Source organism: Netta rufina (assembly GCF_964035555.1).
Source record: "Netta rufina genome assembly, chromosome: 3".
Classification (NCBI taxonomy): domain Eukaryota; kingdom Metazoa; phylum Chordata; class Aves; order Anseriformes; family Anatidae; genus Netta; species Netta rufina.
In genome coordinates, this window is record NC_140125.1 from 85,564,519 (window position 1) to 85,578,243 (window position 13,725).

The 13,725-nt window shown below is 38.7% G+C and overlaps 1 protein-coding gene across 3 annotated transcripts in view; it reads left to right on the top strand.

Annotated features, from left to right (window-relative positions):
• Window positions 1-13,725, top strand: part of PDE7B (phosphodiesterase 7B) — a 177,516-nt gene that overhangs the window by 149,702 nt on the left and 14,089 nt on the right. For all 3 annotated transcript variants that reach the window (XM_084284884.1, XM_084284883.1, XM_084284882.1), the window contains 5 exons: window positions 2,829-2,980; window positions 4,253-4,316; window positions 5,981-6,076; window positions 7,740-7,840; window positions 8,627-8,758. In XM_084284884.1, coding sequence (XP_084141010.1) covers window positions 2,829-2,980; window positions 4,253-4,316; window positions 5,981-6,076; window positions 7,740-7,840; window positions 8,627-8,758 — 545 coding nt within the window. The remainder of the gene's footprint in view (window positions 1-2,828; window positions 2,981-4,252; window positions 4,317-5,980; window positions 6,077-7,739; window positions 7,841-8,626; window positions 8,759-13,725) is intronic.

The following is a 13,725-nucleotide window of genomic DNA, read 5'->3' on the forward strand; positions in this document are numbered from 1 at the left end:
AAATTATTTATTTCAACCTGAGGTGTTAGTGTTTTGGTAAGTATTGTCTGCTCTACTGAAATAGCCTGGCAATACACAGAATAAAATATGCACTTCTTCAAGTGTACAGCTGCTTGTTGGGACTCTGCCCAAACCTTCATCTCTAGATCATCCATAGGAACTCCACATCTGAGTTTTAAAGGAAGTGTAAAGGAAAATAGGTGGTAATTTCAGTCATCCGTGTTTAACTGAGAAAACAGATGTAAACTTAGATAAAAATTAGTTGGAGCAACTACCTGTTTTTAATGCACAAAATGGAAGTTTTCCATACATTAAAATACAAACTCATTACCTGGAAGCAGTGACTGGTTTTAGGCAAAGTTGAGAAGTCAAGAAACAGCTGACAAAAGTTTTAAAAGGGAATTAATTTTAAGAGGGTTTTGGTATTTGGGAATTAAACTGAATGCCAGCAACTTCTTAGAAGTTCACTTCTAAGTGAAAGGAAATGCAAAAGAATAAATAAATAAATAAATAAATAAATAAATAAATAAAGTCTAACAGTTCTTCCACATGTCACTGTATAACTAGGCACCTATGTTAATCACCCTTTCAATAAGCCATAAAATTGTTCCAGTATTTAAAATGTGAGAGAGAGTTAAGGCAGGTACTGGCACAGGATAAGTGAAAATCTAACCTTCTGGCTATTACAGTAGTGACATTGTTACTGTCTGCATTCTTGGTTTTTCAAGTTGTAATAAAATTATTGTGTGCTTTTGTGTTACGAACACAATGGGGACCCACAAGAAGCCTGCAACAGGTCTAAGAAAATACTTTAGCTATTGTTACTCAGTTTTGTTAGTACACTTTTCGTGGTTGTTACTGACTTTCTATCACTCAGTAGCGGTGATGTTTGATAGCAGTTGGATTACATACAGAAGACACTTGCTACAGAAACTGCTCACATCTGGTCTTGGGGAAATCAAGCACTGACCCATCTAAGGTTCAAACAAACTAATAACTTCTCTGAAAAAAAAAAAAAAAAAAACTATCAGAATAGTAAAACTCATAACAGTAGCATACAAAGTCATATTTTAATTTCATAGCAGAAAAAAGGTTCAGCATTTATATATAAAATGAAATAGCAGAACAGAGATAGACATCTTCAGTTCATGGGCGTTTTTTCCGGAGCTCTTATTTAAACCTGAAATCCAGTGAATTACTGTGTGGCATCTTATCTTAAGCAATCATTACTGTTCTCTGAAAGGAGTGCTTAACCTTCAGTTTCTTACAATGTTCCTCTCATCAACAAAACTCTGTTGAATCTTAATAGCCTTTAACAAATGTCCAGTTTGTCCTCTCTTTTTCCAAAACTTATACCAGACTACAAAATGAAAACACTGCAACTGTATGTGAGGTTCTGTTAAAAGTTCAAGTGAAATAACCTAAACCACTATCAGCTTTAGGAAGCCTGCATATTGTTCTTACTAACAATAAAGTAATTTAATTACTCTAACTACAGATTTAATCACTGTGTAAAAACTACCTTGGTTTTTGTGGCACATTTAGCCAGATATGAAAATTTCCTAGTATTAGGAAATTTCAGCATTAGGGAATTAAAATTATCCTGATACTGAGTGAGAACAATGTATTCTTTTGTGTAACTAAAAAATGAAGGAATTGCCTTTATATGCTTCCTTTCCTAAGTGGAGGACTGAAATATATATTTTTTTTTAATTTATAATTTGCTTTACTATGTAAGAAGGATAATTATTAACCTATTATTGCTTCTTTTTCTCTTTTCTGTCTTCTTCCAAAACCGGTTCATGCATTTGTGATTTCAGACTGTATTTTGAGGTCTTTTTTGGTGTGGTTGGTTTTCTGGTGTTTGATTTTTTGTGAATTTAACATGAGAGTAGGAAACTACCCTGTGTAAGGAAGTGCTCTTAACTTCTTGCAAGCTCTGTCTGTAGAGAGAAGCCTCCTGCCTGCATGCCTGCAAAAAGGAGTATCATTTTATTACAGATCATAAAAAATTATTTCTATTTGTTCACCAGCAACCACTCATGGTGCTGTGTCAGTGGCATAGATGCCTGTCCTTTGTCTCATTTGCTATCTGTAGCTTCATATTAATTCCCTCATCACATGCTGTAAGAGACCATTCAGAAGGATAAGATGTTCAAACAGCCATATGGGTGTTTTCTACTTCGTCCCATTCACCTCCCTCTCACTGTACCTTGGTTTTAGCATACGCATTTTCCAGAAGATTTGAAACAAAAAGTACTTACTGTTTTCAGTCCTCCTGCTATGTACTCCATTAAGGTTTAAGTTGATCGTTCTGTATGCTAGTGCCCTGCAATGCTGATGTATTCTCACGACCCTTCTGTGAAGTAGCAAGGTAATGCTATTTTCAGTTTTTATAGATACAGAACAGAGGCACAGAAGAGTGAGAGCAGGTTTCCCATGCCTGACTCTGCCTTGTCACTTAGGTTTCCTCTGCACATCTACGGTTAGGTGATATATTACATAATAATGATATATTACACCCCTGGTGATTTAGCCTGGATCACATTAAAGGCTGTGGCAGGCAGTCTCTTGAGCTCAGACTTTCCAAGTCCTACATTATTGCTCTGTCTACTGGGACATATTTTCTTTCTGAACTAAACAAATATACTGCGCTGAAGTATAGGAATTTGAATACTGCCCCTCCATAAGGATTGGCAAGAAACATGAACTTGATGACTTCTGTTATCATTATCACAGCCTTTTTGCTATTTCTCTTTATTTAAATAATTGAGACTGTCATCCTTGATCTTGGGTTTCATGGTTTCTGTACTGATTCTTTTTCACAGATACAACACTCTCAGGGGAAATTGGCACCAAGAAAAAGGTGAAAAGACTGTTAAGTTTTCAGAGGTATTTCCATGCATCCCGGTTACTGCGTGGAATTGTACCGCAAGCCTCTCTGTACCTGCTGGATGAGGACTACCTTGGGCAAGCAAGGGTAAGAAAGGTCTCCAGACCTCCATGTCTTTTAATAGTATTCCAGAGTGTCAGTTCTGTCTCAGTGTTTAGGTACGCAAGTGTATGGTTGATGTTTCTTAAATGACCCGTGTTACTTGCCTGTCTTACAGAAAATGTACTGTCCATTCCTCTTTCATATTTAGAACTTGAAAGACTTAATCTCAAGGCAACAAGAAAATGTCTGAATTTGTTCCGCAATTTCAGGTTCTCTCAATTGAAATTATAATCTGGATTTATTAAATGAAGTATCCCTTACTGAGTAACTGATTTAAATACATACAACATCAATGCAAGATTTATTTTATCTGCTCAGAAAAGAAGAAAACAAGGAAAAAAGAAAAAAGAAAAAAAAAGCCCCTGTCTCACAGCTGGTCCAGAGCAACTGTTAGGCAACCTACAAGAAAACCCATAATGGCAAAGTTGGCAAAATGGCAAACAGGGAACAATCACTGCATAGAACTTCATGATAGTCATAATATTATAATTTTGCAGCTCTTATGCTTCCTGTTAAAGACATTGCTAACAAAACTGATGGCACTGAGATTACGTGCCTAGAAAATTTTTACTCTCTGCAGGAAAAGGTTACGTATGAGGTGTTAGGAAATAATTAAGAATCCAGAACTAGTTTGAATATAGACAAAGCAATTGGAGTGAACACCCATTTGCCATTCATATATGTATACGTCATACCGTTTGTTCAGTCTTGATCTCTTAGCTGAACTGATGCAGCTGTAAAAATGCTACATATGGTAGCAATAATGGATCCTTCTGCATGGCTGAGTGTGTTTCACAGAAACACCCTAAGTTCATAAAAATTGTACTTGGGTTACCTGTTTATCAAAATGTAATTCATATTCTCCATGAGATCTAAAGTTGTATTTTACTGTAATAAAATCCTAAGACAGTTTGTAATGAATTGATTTGGGGACATGAAAGAATGTTAAAAAAGTTGTGCAGTAAAAGTAATTGTTTTCATAATATTTTATGTTATTCCATGTTTTGCGCTCCATTTGAGGCCTTTTTAAGTGTCAAGTTTGAAACCTCGTCAGTTAAAAGTGCAAGTGATACTTTTATGCAGTGTAACTAAATTTGTTTCCTGGCTTCTGATAACTTCAAATACATGTCTATACCTTTCCAGAACAAAGTTTTAAAGTTGTGGCAACCAATTCTGTGATTAATATGGAATAATAATTTAAATCTGCTTTACAGTTTGATATATCCATCATTTGCCTCTTTGAATTTGTTTTTCTAGCATATGCTATCCAAAGTGGGAATGTGGGATTTTGACATTTTCTTGTTTGACCGCTTGACAAATGGTAAGTAATTTCAAAAGAAATGTGTGTATATATTTAAGATCTTTTTATATACAACTATCCTAAAAATTCCTAAGTAATAATTTGCTAAACTTTTCAAGTTTAGATTATTGAAAAAAAATTGATACAATTAACTCCTTTTAAAATCATACCCTTGAACATTTCAGGCTTTTCCCAGAATATTCAGAACTATAGGATAATGTTTATAAAGTGTATTTTTTGTATTAATGTAATCTCTTACATTTATTATGATCACCTTTTGCTTGTTTATTATGAATTGTTTGTTAGTTTCAAGGAAGTATTTCAGTTCCCTTTATGGGAAACTCCAAAGCTACTTTAAGATAGACCTATAAGATACATTGGTTGGTATGTTGATAATCAGGCAATTTCCGTCAATATAAAGTACCTTTAACCAAACATATCCTTGCTTTGTGTTTATTCTGGATAGAAAAATAGTAAAAGTCAATGAAAAACTAAAACTTTGTGAAACTTTTTATCTAAATACATGCCTATAACAGCACATCCTCACTGATGTCTATGCAGTGCCTCTTAGTCAGGTAGCTGCTGAAGAGAACACAATCACACCATTGGCCTTTCTGAATTGCTTAAAGAAATTAGGTTCCCCAGTCCTCACCCCTCAATTCAGGTAGACTCAGCTGCAGCAGATGATGTAGGAGGAGTTGGTTTAGAGGTTAATTTAGCTGAATGACTGGCAGGGAAGAGTGGAAAGGATGGCAAATAGCAAGGGAGGTAAAAACATAATTCTTCTAAATTACCTTTCTACTTTCTATGCCCTTAGTCAGTAGCTAAGGCCAAGTAAGTTTCCATGTCTTCTTCATACATATGTTTGTTTTCTTTCCCAAGTCATATTAAATGAGAAAAGACTCCTTTCAGACATTGCTTAAACTTTGTATGGGTTGGTTGGGGTTTTTTCTGAACTTTTCTGGAAACATTGGTACTGAATTATACAGTGCAAACTGTTCTAAACATTGTGTGTATGTCTAGTATAGTATAGTTGATATATAATTGATATCTAGGCTCAATTTTGTCAATGTTGCCAGTATAGAATTCACAGTAAGACTAATATTACAGTGGGACTTGAGACTGTAAATGCAGTAACTAATTTTTTCCTGTTTGCATCATCATTGTGAGATGCAGGTGTAGGTGAGAAAGGTATGTAGATTGTGTACATGTTTGTACAGCCATTAAAAAAAAAAAAAAAACCTTTAATTACAAGCTGCAGAATTCTCATTAATTAATTACTTAGTACAATACAGCAAGCCGAAAAGGCAGAAGAGCCATTCACTCTTTCTTTCATTTCTGGAGGTAACCTGGATTATGAAGATGATGTGGTTCTCAAACAATCTTGTCAAAAGATTTCTAGTTGATGCTATGTTAATTGGTGTCCTGTGTCATGCTGAAATAGCAAGCACGACTTCATGGCAACTAGACACCAGAATGGCACTGACACAGCCATGCTGTCAAGTCTTTATTGTATAAGGGAGTAATTTAGATAAACTACTTTGTGAGTGTCATCTAATCAGATGTGAATAGAGCTAAGGTGATAGGAGCTGACTAATAGTTAGAAAACTACCAAAATTTTTAGTCTTGCGTGGTTGGTAACTCCATGTTAAAGGAATCTGAGAGTTGTTCCTCTCTGCTTTTAGGAAACAGTCTCGTAACACTGCTCTGTCACCTCTTCAACGTGCATGGACTTATTCACCATTTCCAGCTAGATATGGTTACGTTACATAGGTTTTTAGGTAAGTGGTCACCTCCAAATTGTTGTTAAATGCAGGTTACAGCTTAAGTAGGGCCACAAAAAAGGTCTTGTCTTGTTCTGCCTATCTATGTAAAATCACAGTGTTGTTACAATAACTTCAGTAAAATATTTCTGTGATATATATAAGTGTACAATTGACAGGTACCTGGACTCTCAGTTCAGTACCTGTTAAGTCAGTGGAGAAACTTAAAAGACTTTGTATCGGACTTAAAAATCCCAGTACTACAGTTTCATTGATGATTAAAAAAAAAAATGTATGTCGTGCAGAGATGTGGCAGGCGGAGGAGGCCCACACAGGCAGACACACATTGCAGAACCTACCCGTGCACAATACAATTGTGGTACAGCAACATTATTTTAGTGACTAATAGACCACTGAGACCCAGGGCAGTTAAAAGCTTATGTGCAAAATTTAACAAATTATATCAAGCTGTCTACACTGAACAGTGTTGATGAAAGCCCCTGCTGCTGTTACTGCCAACAGAAATATTAGCCCCATGCTGTCAGCAAACCAAAAGAAGAAATTGGCCAAAATCAATTGCTTTCTGCATCATGTTTTGAATGCAGCTGAATGCCGTTTTGTTTGACTGTCAGACAACATTTCAAAGGCAGGATCTCTTCTTTACTAACACACGACTGGAAGCTTTCCTTCTGGAAGGCTTTCCTCCAGTGTGGAGAGAGACGACTTCTCCTTGCCTTTGCTAGCTCCTGACATGAGGTGGATGTTCAGATAATTAGAGCCAGAATTAGTTAGGGTTTAAAGAGTTACTGACTGTAACTTCAAATGAGCTGAAAACAAATTGAAGGCTAGGACTCCTCTGGAACGGCCCATGCTGAAGGTGAGCACTGTAGTAATTTTGCCCATTGCCTTTCTGTCTCATCAATTTGATGGTGTCAAGGACAGCATTTTGGGCAAGGCCGCATGCGGCTTCCACCATTCAAGTTGTGTTGCCCCAAGATCCCCTGACGGTGCAGGCACTGCTGCAAGGAGAAGATGAGCTTGAAGCACAAACCTCAGTGGTTTTCTGTACTAGTGCAAGATGAGAGTTGAGTGGCACTCAGTCTTCAGATGGTACACTTAAAGCTCCACAAACTGACACAAAAAGGACAGGTATTTTAAAATGGAAGCGTCGTGTGGTTGTCACAGAAGATTTTGATTCAAATAACCAAATGCCCTATCTTTTGATTTTCAGTGGGAATGCCTTGAACTGTAGTCCTTGAACAGCGAATGGTGCCAGGATGTCAGGGCCTCTCCCCCTGCTGCTGTAAAATAGGCAGTACTGCTGTAATGACATATTACTCCCCTATGACAGCAGCCTAAATAATTACACTCCGTTGTGGATAAATTTGCCTTTCTTCCTTATTTATTTTACTCCTGAATGAGAGCCTTCACTAAAGCAAGAAAGAGTTGATTTATGAACTAGACCCAGTGTATCCCCATGGGCCTCACAAACCCTTTCATGCATTTTTGTTTTTCTGAAAGTATCCCAATAAGAGCACCAGTCTAAGTAAGCTACAAGTATTTGAAGAAACCTCATAGGTAGCTGACTGAAAAACCCCAAATTGTATTTTAAGTCCAGTTGCCAGTTGTGGGCATGGAATCCAGAGACAAAAGGGTCTTTGTTTTCTGTTTTGGTTCCCAGTTATGGTTCAAGAAGATTATCACAGCCAAAACCCATACCACAATGCTGTCCATGCTGCTGACGTCACACAAGCTATGCACTGCTATCTAAGGGAGCCCAAGGTAATGACAGCCTTTCATGCTGATGTTGCTTTCAGATAATTCTCAAATTGCTTTCTCAGGATTAAAAAACGAGCAAATGTCAACAACAACAATAAAAAACTATTTTTAGATAGCAGAAAATGACTGTGTACTTGAAGTCACCAACAAGTCAGTAGCAAAGTCAGCTACAGCTTCCAGACACTCCAAGCAAGCTACTGAAATCACTTCCCATAGTGCAGATGATGTATCTGAGCTCTATTAAATGAGCTCTGGCAAGTTTTGCTGTGGCAGTGTGCACCAGCCCTCCACCTGGGGTAGCAGTGCTCCCAGCAAAGCCAGTAGAAGACAATGTCTGCCCATGCGTCAGCCACTTCAGGGAATAAGCCCCTCACATCAATATTTCAAAGTACTGAATATGGCATTGGAACACCAAAAGTGGGCACGCATTTTAGTGTATGCTACTATACACCGACCTGCCTGTACACTTACTTCCTTTTTTTAAACTGAATCTTCTAGACTAAGCTCAAACACTTGTATAACAAGCCATATCTTGTCCTGAAAAATAAAAGGATAAGGAATACAAGCTGTTGTAACATGTGAATGTAGTCTGATATACTTTATAGTTTTTTTTCAATAATGGCTTCAAAAAGATTGAGCATGATTAATTTTAGTTTTGACATCTGTGTACTCCTACAAAACTGAGCAGTGCCATGATGTCAGCTTGTTTGTTTATCTGCCAAAGGGGGTGGGGGGGCAGGGGGAAGTGTTTACTGTTTGTGTTCTTGTTGTGATTAATGTGTGATTCAGCTTGCCAACTTCCTCACCCCATCGGACATCATGCTTGGACTGCTAGCTGCCGCAGCTCATGATGTGGATCATCCAGGGGTCAACCAGCCCTTTTTGATCAAAACTAAACACCACCTTGCCAGCCTGTACCAGGTAAAAACACTCTTCAGACTGGTAATATGTAAAATAATGTCAAGGAGGGTCTAAGCAACTTGCAGTGAGCTTTCACAATCATGAATGACCTACATTGTAAGTCTGAACAATTTCAGCTATGCTTCTCACTGGGCATCTTTTCTTATAGCAAAGCTGCTGGACATGAGAAAGAAATTAGAAATATGCAATTTTGTTGAGGACATTTAAGCCAAATCAGTTGCTTTGGTTATTTCTAATGTAGATTATCTGGGTTAAGGAGCTCTGGGTAGGAGATTTAAAATCAGAGAAACGGTTTGTTTCATTTTCCTTCAGCGTAGAAGTAAACAACAAGAATGTCTTAAATTGGCATTTTGTTAAAAGAAACTTTAGCTTCATGTGGCTCTAGGAAAACTGAACGTTTCATGAATGTTGCAATTAAAAAAAAAATAGAAGATAGTGGGGAAAAAATAGTTGTAGATATTTACACAACCATGCCTAGAGATATAAAGAAAAAACTTATAAGCAGCCACCATAGGTCATTCCACAGGCTGTTTAGACCTGTATCCTGTTTCTAAGAGCAGACAGTAAAGCATCTCAGAGAGAAATACAAGCCTGGGGTAAGTATAGTGTTGTCCTTCACCTGGTATTTATCCTCTTGTTCAAATAACTATCAGTGAATTCATCCTCTGCTGAATTTTGTGGTCCTTCCTGAACATATTTCTAGCTTTGGTCCATGGCAATTACTGTAGCTCTGGATTTTATCTATAATTATCATATATGTACTATCAAGCTATCTTCGTGTACATGTGTGCTTTATTGTATATGCACATCTTTATTCTTTACATTATGTTTATATATACACACTTGGGCAATGCCATAAATCATTTTGGTTGCACTAACTGTAATTCGTAGTTAACAAATGGAGATTGTAGTGATTTCTATCCTTTGGAAGAATTGGCTTCAGCCTTTTTAAAAAGGTGTCAGAATCAGAATATCCTCAGTTAAAAATAAATCTAACTGAGGAAGACTCACTAATAGCTGGGTGCCTTTCTATACATAGTTAGTAAATGAAGAGTTTGCTGTGATTTGCTAAGTACTTGTAAGGAGTCTGTCTTGTTTTGCCCTGCTCAAGCAGCACTGGTGTTTAACAGAAGTTGGATATGTAAGGGTTCGGTTTTCCTTCAGCCCTGGGAACAAGGCTGAGCCATGGGAGCCCCAGCCAGGACGTGGTAATGCTCAGAGACTCCAAACCTTGTGACTGGCCTAGTCACAGATTGGAGATCTTTTAATAGTCTTAAGTAAAAAATAAAATAAAATAAAATAATAGGATTTTTTTCTTTCCCAGTCTTGGGAAACCCTGTTTTAGGGTTCAATCCTCTGATACGACAGAGACTTCCTAGCATTCAGTCTTTAAAATAAATCTGTGCTACTCATGGTTTTTCAAAAAATAAGAAGTGGTGAAGCAACCTCTCTCAAAATCACAGTTGAAAACACCAGTCTGTAAGCCATCACATAGTTTTTTTTCCCTGCATGGTTTATCTCCTATCCCCCAGCCTAAGCCATCAGATAACTAATGGCAATTAGACTTAATAAGGCAGTAGAGTGTTCCTGGGTGGAATAGCTGACTACTAATTGTTGGCAACATCTTCAGGGATTCTGGCTGCTTACATTTAACAGGGGAGTCATATGACTTCATGCTCAGTTGTCACTTGTTAACTTGACCTCTCCTTTTCCCTGCTCCCTGTACTTTAAACATGAGATACTAGACACTGTAGCAACTTCGATTTAAGTTCTCATATAGCAGCAGGCAAAGATCAGAAATTTACAGGAGTGGAAATATTCTGGAACGGATACCCAAGTGTGGTTTTTTGTTTGTTTGTTTGTTTGTTTTCTGAGTAACTATTAGTTGGATGCAAGGAAGTTCTTGGATACCTACACACTCAGTCCTGTTCTGGCTGGCCTTCAGTGTGGCCAAACTTTAGGCAAGCAGGCTTTCCATACAGAGTTTGGGAGAGCTCTAGGCCAGTACAGCAAGGTAAGACAGCCCAGAGGCTGGCAGTCTCTCAAGCTCAGCTGTGAGTCAGTTAGAGAGAAAACTGAAAAAGAGCCTCTTGCCATGCAAATAAAGCATTTGTTTGACAAAGATGGGCGATGCTCCAAAGTGGGAATTAAGTGTGTGCAGGGACCAGCAAGCAACAGCGTGCTTCTTCCTTCCCAGGGGAGCAGTGTTGAGATGGTAGACGCTGGCAGGTCCTCCTCTTCACGAGTACAGCAGTTCCAGACCACTTGTGGGGAAACAGGGGAGATGATAAAGCAGGTACAAATTTGGGCTGGAAAATGAGTTTCCAGGAACAAAATGAGGTCTGTCAGGGAGGAGGCCAATGAGCCCCAGCTCTCAATGTGCTCTGCGAAGGTGGCTAGAAGTGAATACTGCCAATAGAGGTGTGGAGACAACAAAATCCAAGACACCTCTTTTGGGGTTCCTCTTGTAGTTGAGGACGGATAGGAGAATAAACAGGAAAAATCATCCAATAAACAGTAAGGGAGGTAGGGTTTGGGGGGGGGGGGAAGCACACAACAACATAGGCACTTAACACATAAAACTACAGTGTTTTGATTTGAAGTTAACTTTATTCCATATTTTTCCTCAGCTAGCCAGGTGTGATCTGTTTCACAGACAAGCTTGCTCTGCATTCTCTACCCAGAGAACTTTCTGTAATCATCTTGTTAGGTTTCTTTTGAGAAATTGCTTGCACACTTATGCTGACAACCAGGTATATCAGGCCCCTAAGCATAACGTGTAAGTCATACATCTTATAGTCAACAAACCCCAGCTCAAAAGACTACTCGTCACTATGAAAGGCCTATAGCTTGCATGGTTGGCTGAATCTGAGACTGAGGTCCCAGAAAATCACAATGTTTGCAGGGAAGTTGACTGAATCAGTCAACTTGAATCAGTCAGTTGTAAACTCTTTAACCATGCTGTCTTCTGAAGCACAGAAGGGAAGGATGTATCTGAAGGATCACAGACTGGTAGAAGAGAAATGAAGACAACCCAGTGGGGATTGTTGAGCTCTATCCCACTGCAGCTCTGGAAAGGATGTGGGGGCGTGGGATGCTCTGCAGGGAACCTCGGCTGAGAGGAGGTTTCAGGGGCTGGGGACATCAGATGGGAGCTGCAGGAACTGTGCATGCAGTCATGGTCTGCAGCAAGCATCAGCCTTCCCAAAGGTGACAGCCAGGCAGGGTTTGCCTACTTTACCTTAGGGTAGGAAAACGGCAGCCCATGAACCTGGAGCAACCACTGGTACCAGGATTCAGCTCTGAGATTAGGAAGGTGAAAGAAGAAAAAAGATATCGTGTCCTACTGTAGTCCCTTGTTTTTCTTGGTCAGGGTAAAGGGTTGCAAAAGTCCATCCTGATGTATTTAGGCAAAACGAGAAGGATATTTAAGTTGGCTGGTGAACAGAGTTGCTGTCAAAAGTAATTTAGACATTGCCTCGCTTGTTCTGATGGTTGGAAAATTGTTTTTTGTTGTTTGTTTTTGTTTTTTGTTTTTTTTTTTGTATCGGTAATTTCTATTAGGGAAGCAATAATTCAAAAAGCAGCAGAGCGTAGTGCAGAAAATATTGTAATGGCAAATCAATCAAATTTGTGTGCTGTCAACTTTGCAGTAATTTTGAGCACTAAATGTCAAGAAAATTTTGGAAAGATGGTCAAAATGCAAACTGGATCTGGTTACTGGCAATCTTTTCTGTTTCAGTGGTCGTTCCATATAGTAGGATAACAACGAAGGAAAGGGAAACCTTAAGGTGAACATAATGCTGAGTCCTTCTTGGAGCAGTGGAGCTGTGCATCACATCCAACAGGAAAAAGCAGCACCACTTCAGCTACAGCTCAGAGTTGTGTGACTGTGTAGAAAGGAGACAAAGACCAACAGTGGCCAGAGAGAGGGATGCTGATGCTAGTTTCCTAGAAGGTAGCAACAAGGTGGAGTCCTTGTTCTGCTACCTGCCCAAAAGGTTGGGTTGTTTGTTGTTTGCTTGTTTGAATCTAGTGCTCATCTACTGAAAAAGCCACAGATGGTACCCAAAAGATGTTGCAACTCTCCCAAGAGTGTCCCCATTGCTGGGGACACTCATTTGTACTGTGTGCTTTTTGTGTGTGTTCAGGGACTGAGTAGTTCATTTGAGTGTCTTTTTTTGAGCTGTGCCACTGCAGCAAACAGATTTGAGTTGTAAAAATTGTGCTAGAGGTTTCTGAAAAAGTTACATTGCTGAACTGTTCAGTGGTAGAAAGCATTCTGTGGACTAAATGGCTGATGATTGATAAGTGCATTGTGTGTTAGGACAGTAATATGAAATCATCAGACACAAGATACCCAATTTGTTATAATTTGCAGACGACCTATAAAGCTGTGTTTCTGTTCCCTGGGATTATTGTTTTTCCTGTCTAACTTTGTTTCCACTTAGTTGGAAGCAAACAAACAAGGACTCAAAATTTGTTGCAGACTCTGTTGCTGAATCCTGCAGATGCTTAGTGATGCTGGTATCTTGTTTTCACTGAGCAACTGCCAGGAGCTTCCAGTTCCCTGACTTCAGGGGAAGTTTGGCAGTCCAGTTTTCTTTTACTTGTCTGCTCTACATTCAGACTGTAGAACCTGAAAAGTCAGCTTGGGATTGGTACAAGGTAAACCATAAGCTAGATAAGATTTTGCAATCATGATTTAATTATTTTGTTAGTAGATCTTTTAGAATGTGAGCTACCTTGCACTCAGATGTGATTAACTCCTCTGTTCACAGCAGGGCTCGAAAAATGCAGAGTAGGACTCCAGGGTTGACCGTAGCTAGGAAACCTAGAAGCACAACGTCCTTAACTCTAGAAATCCAGAGCACTTCCTCATACCCAAAAGTGGCTAAAAAGCACACATTTTAGGCTCAAACTCTTTCATTTTGTTACAGAAAACAATTTCCAACCAGCTCTAGGCA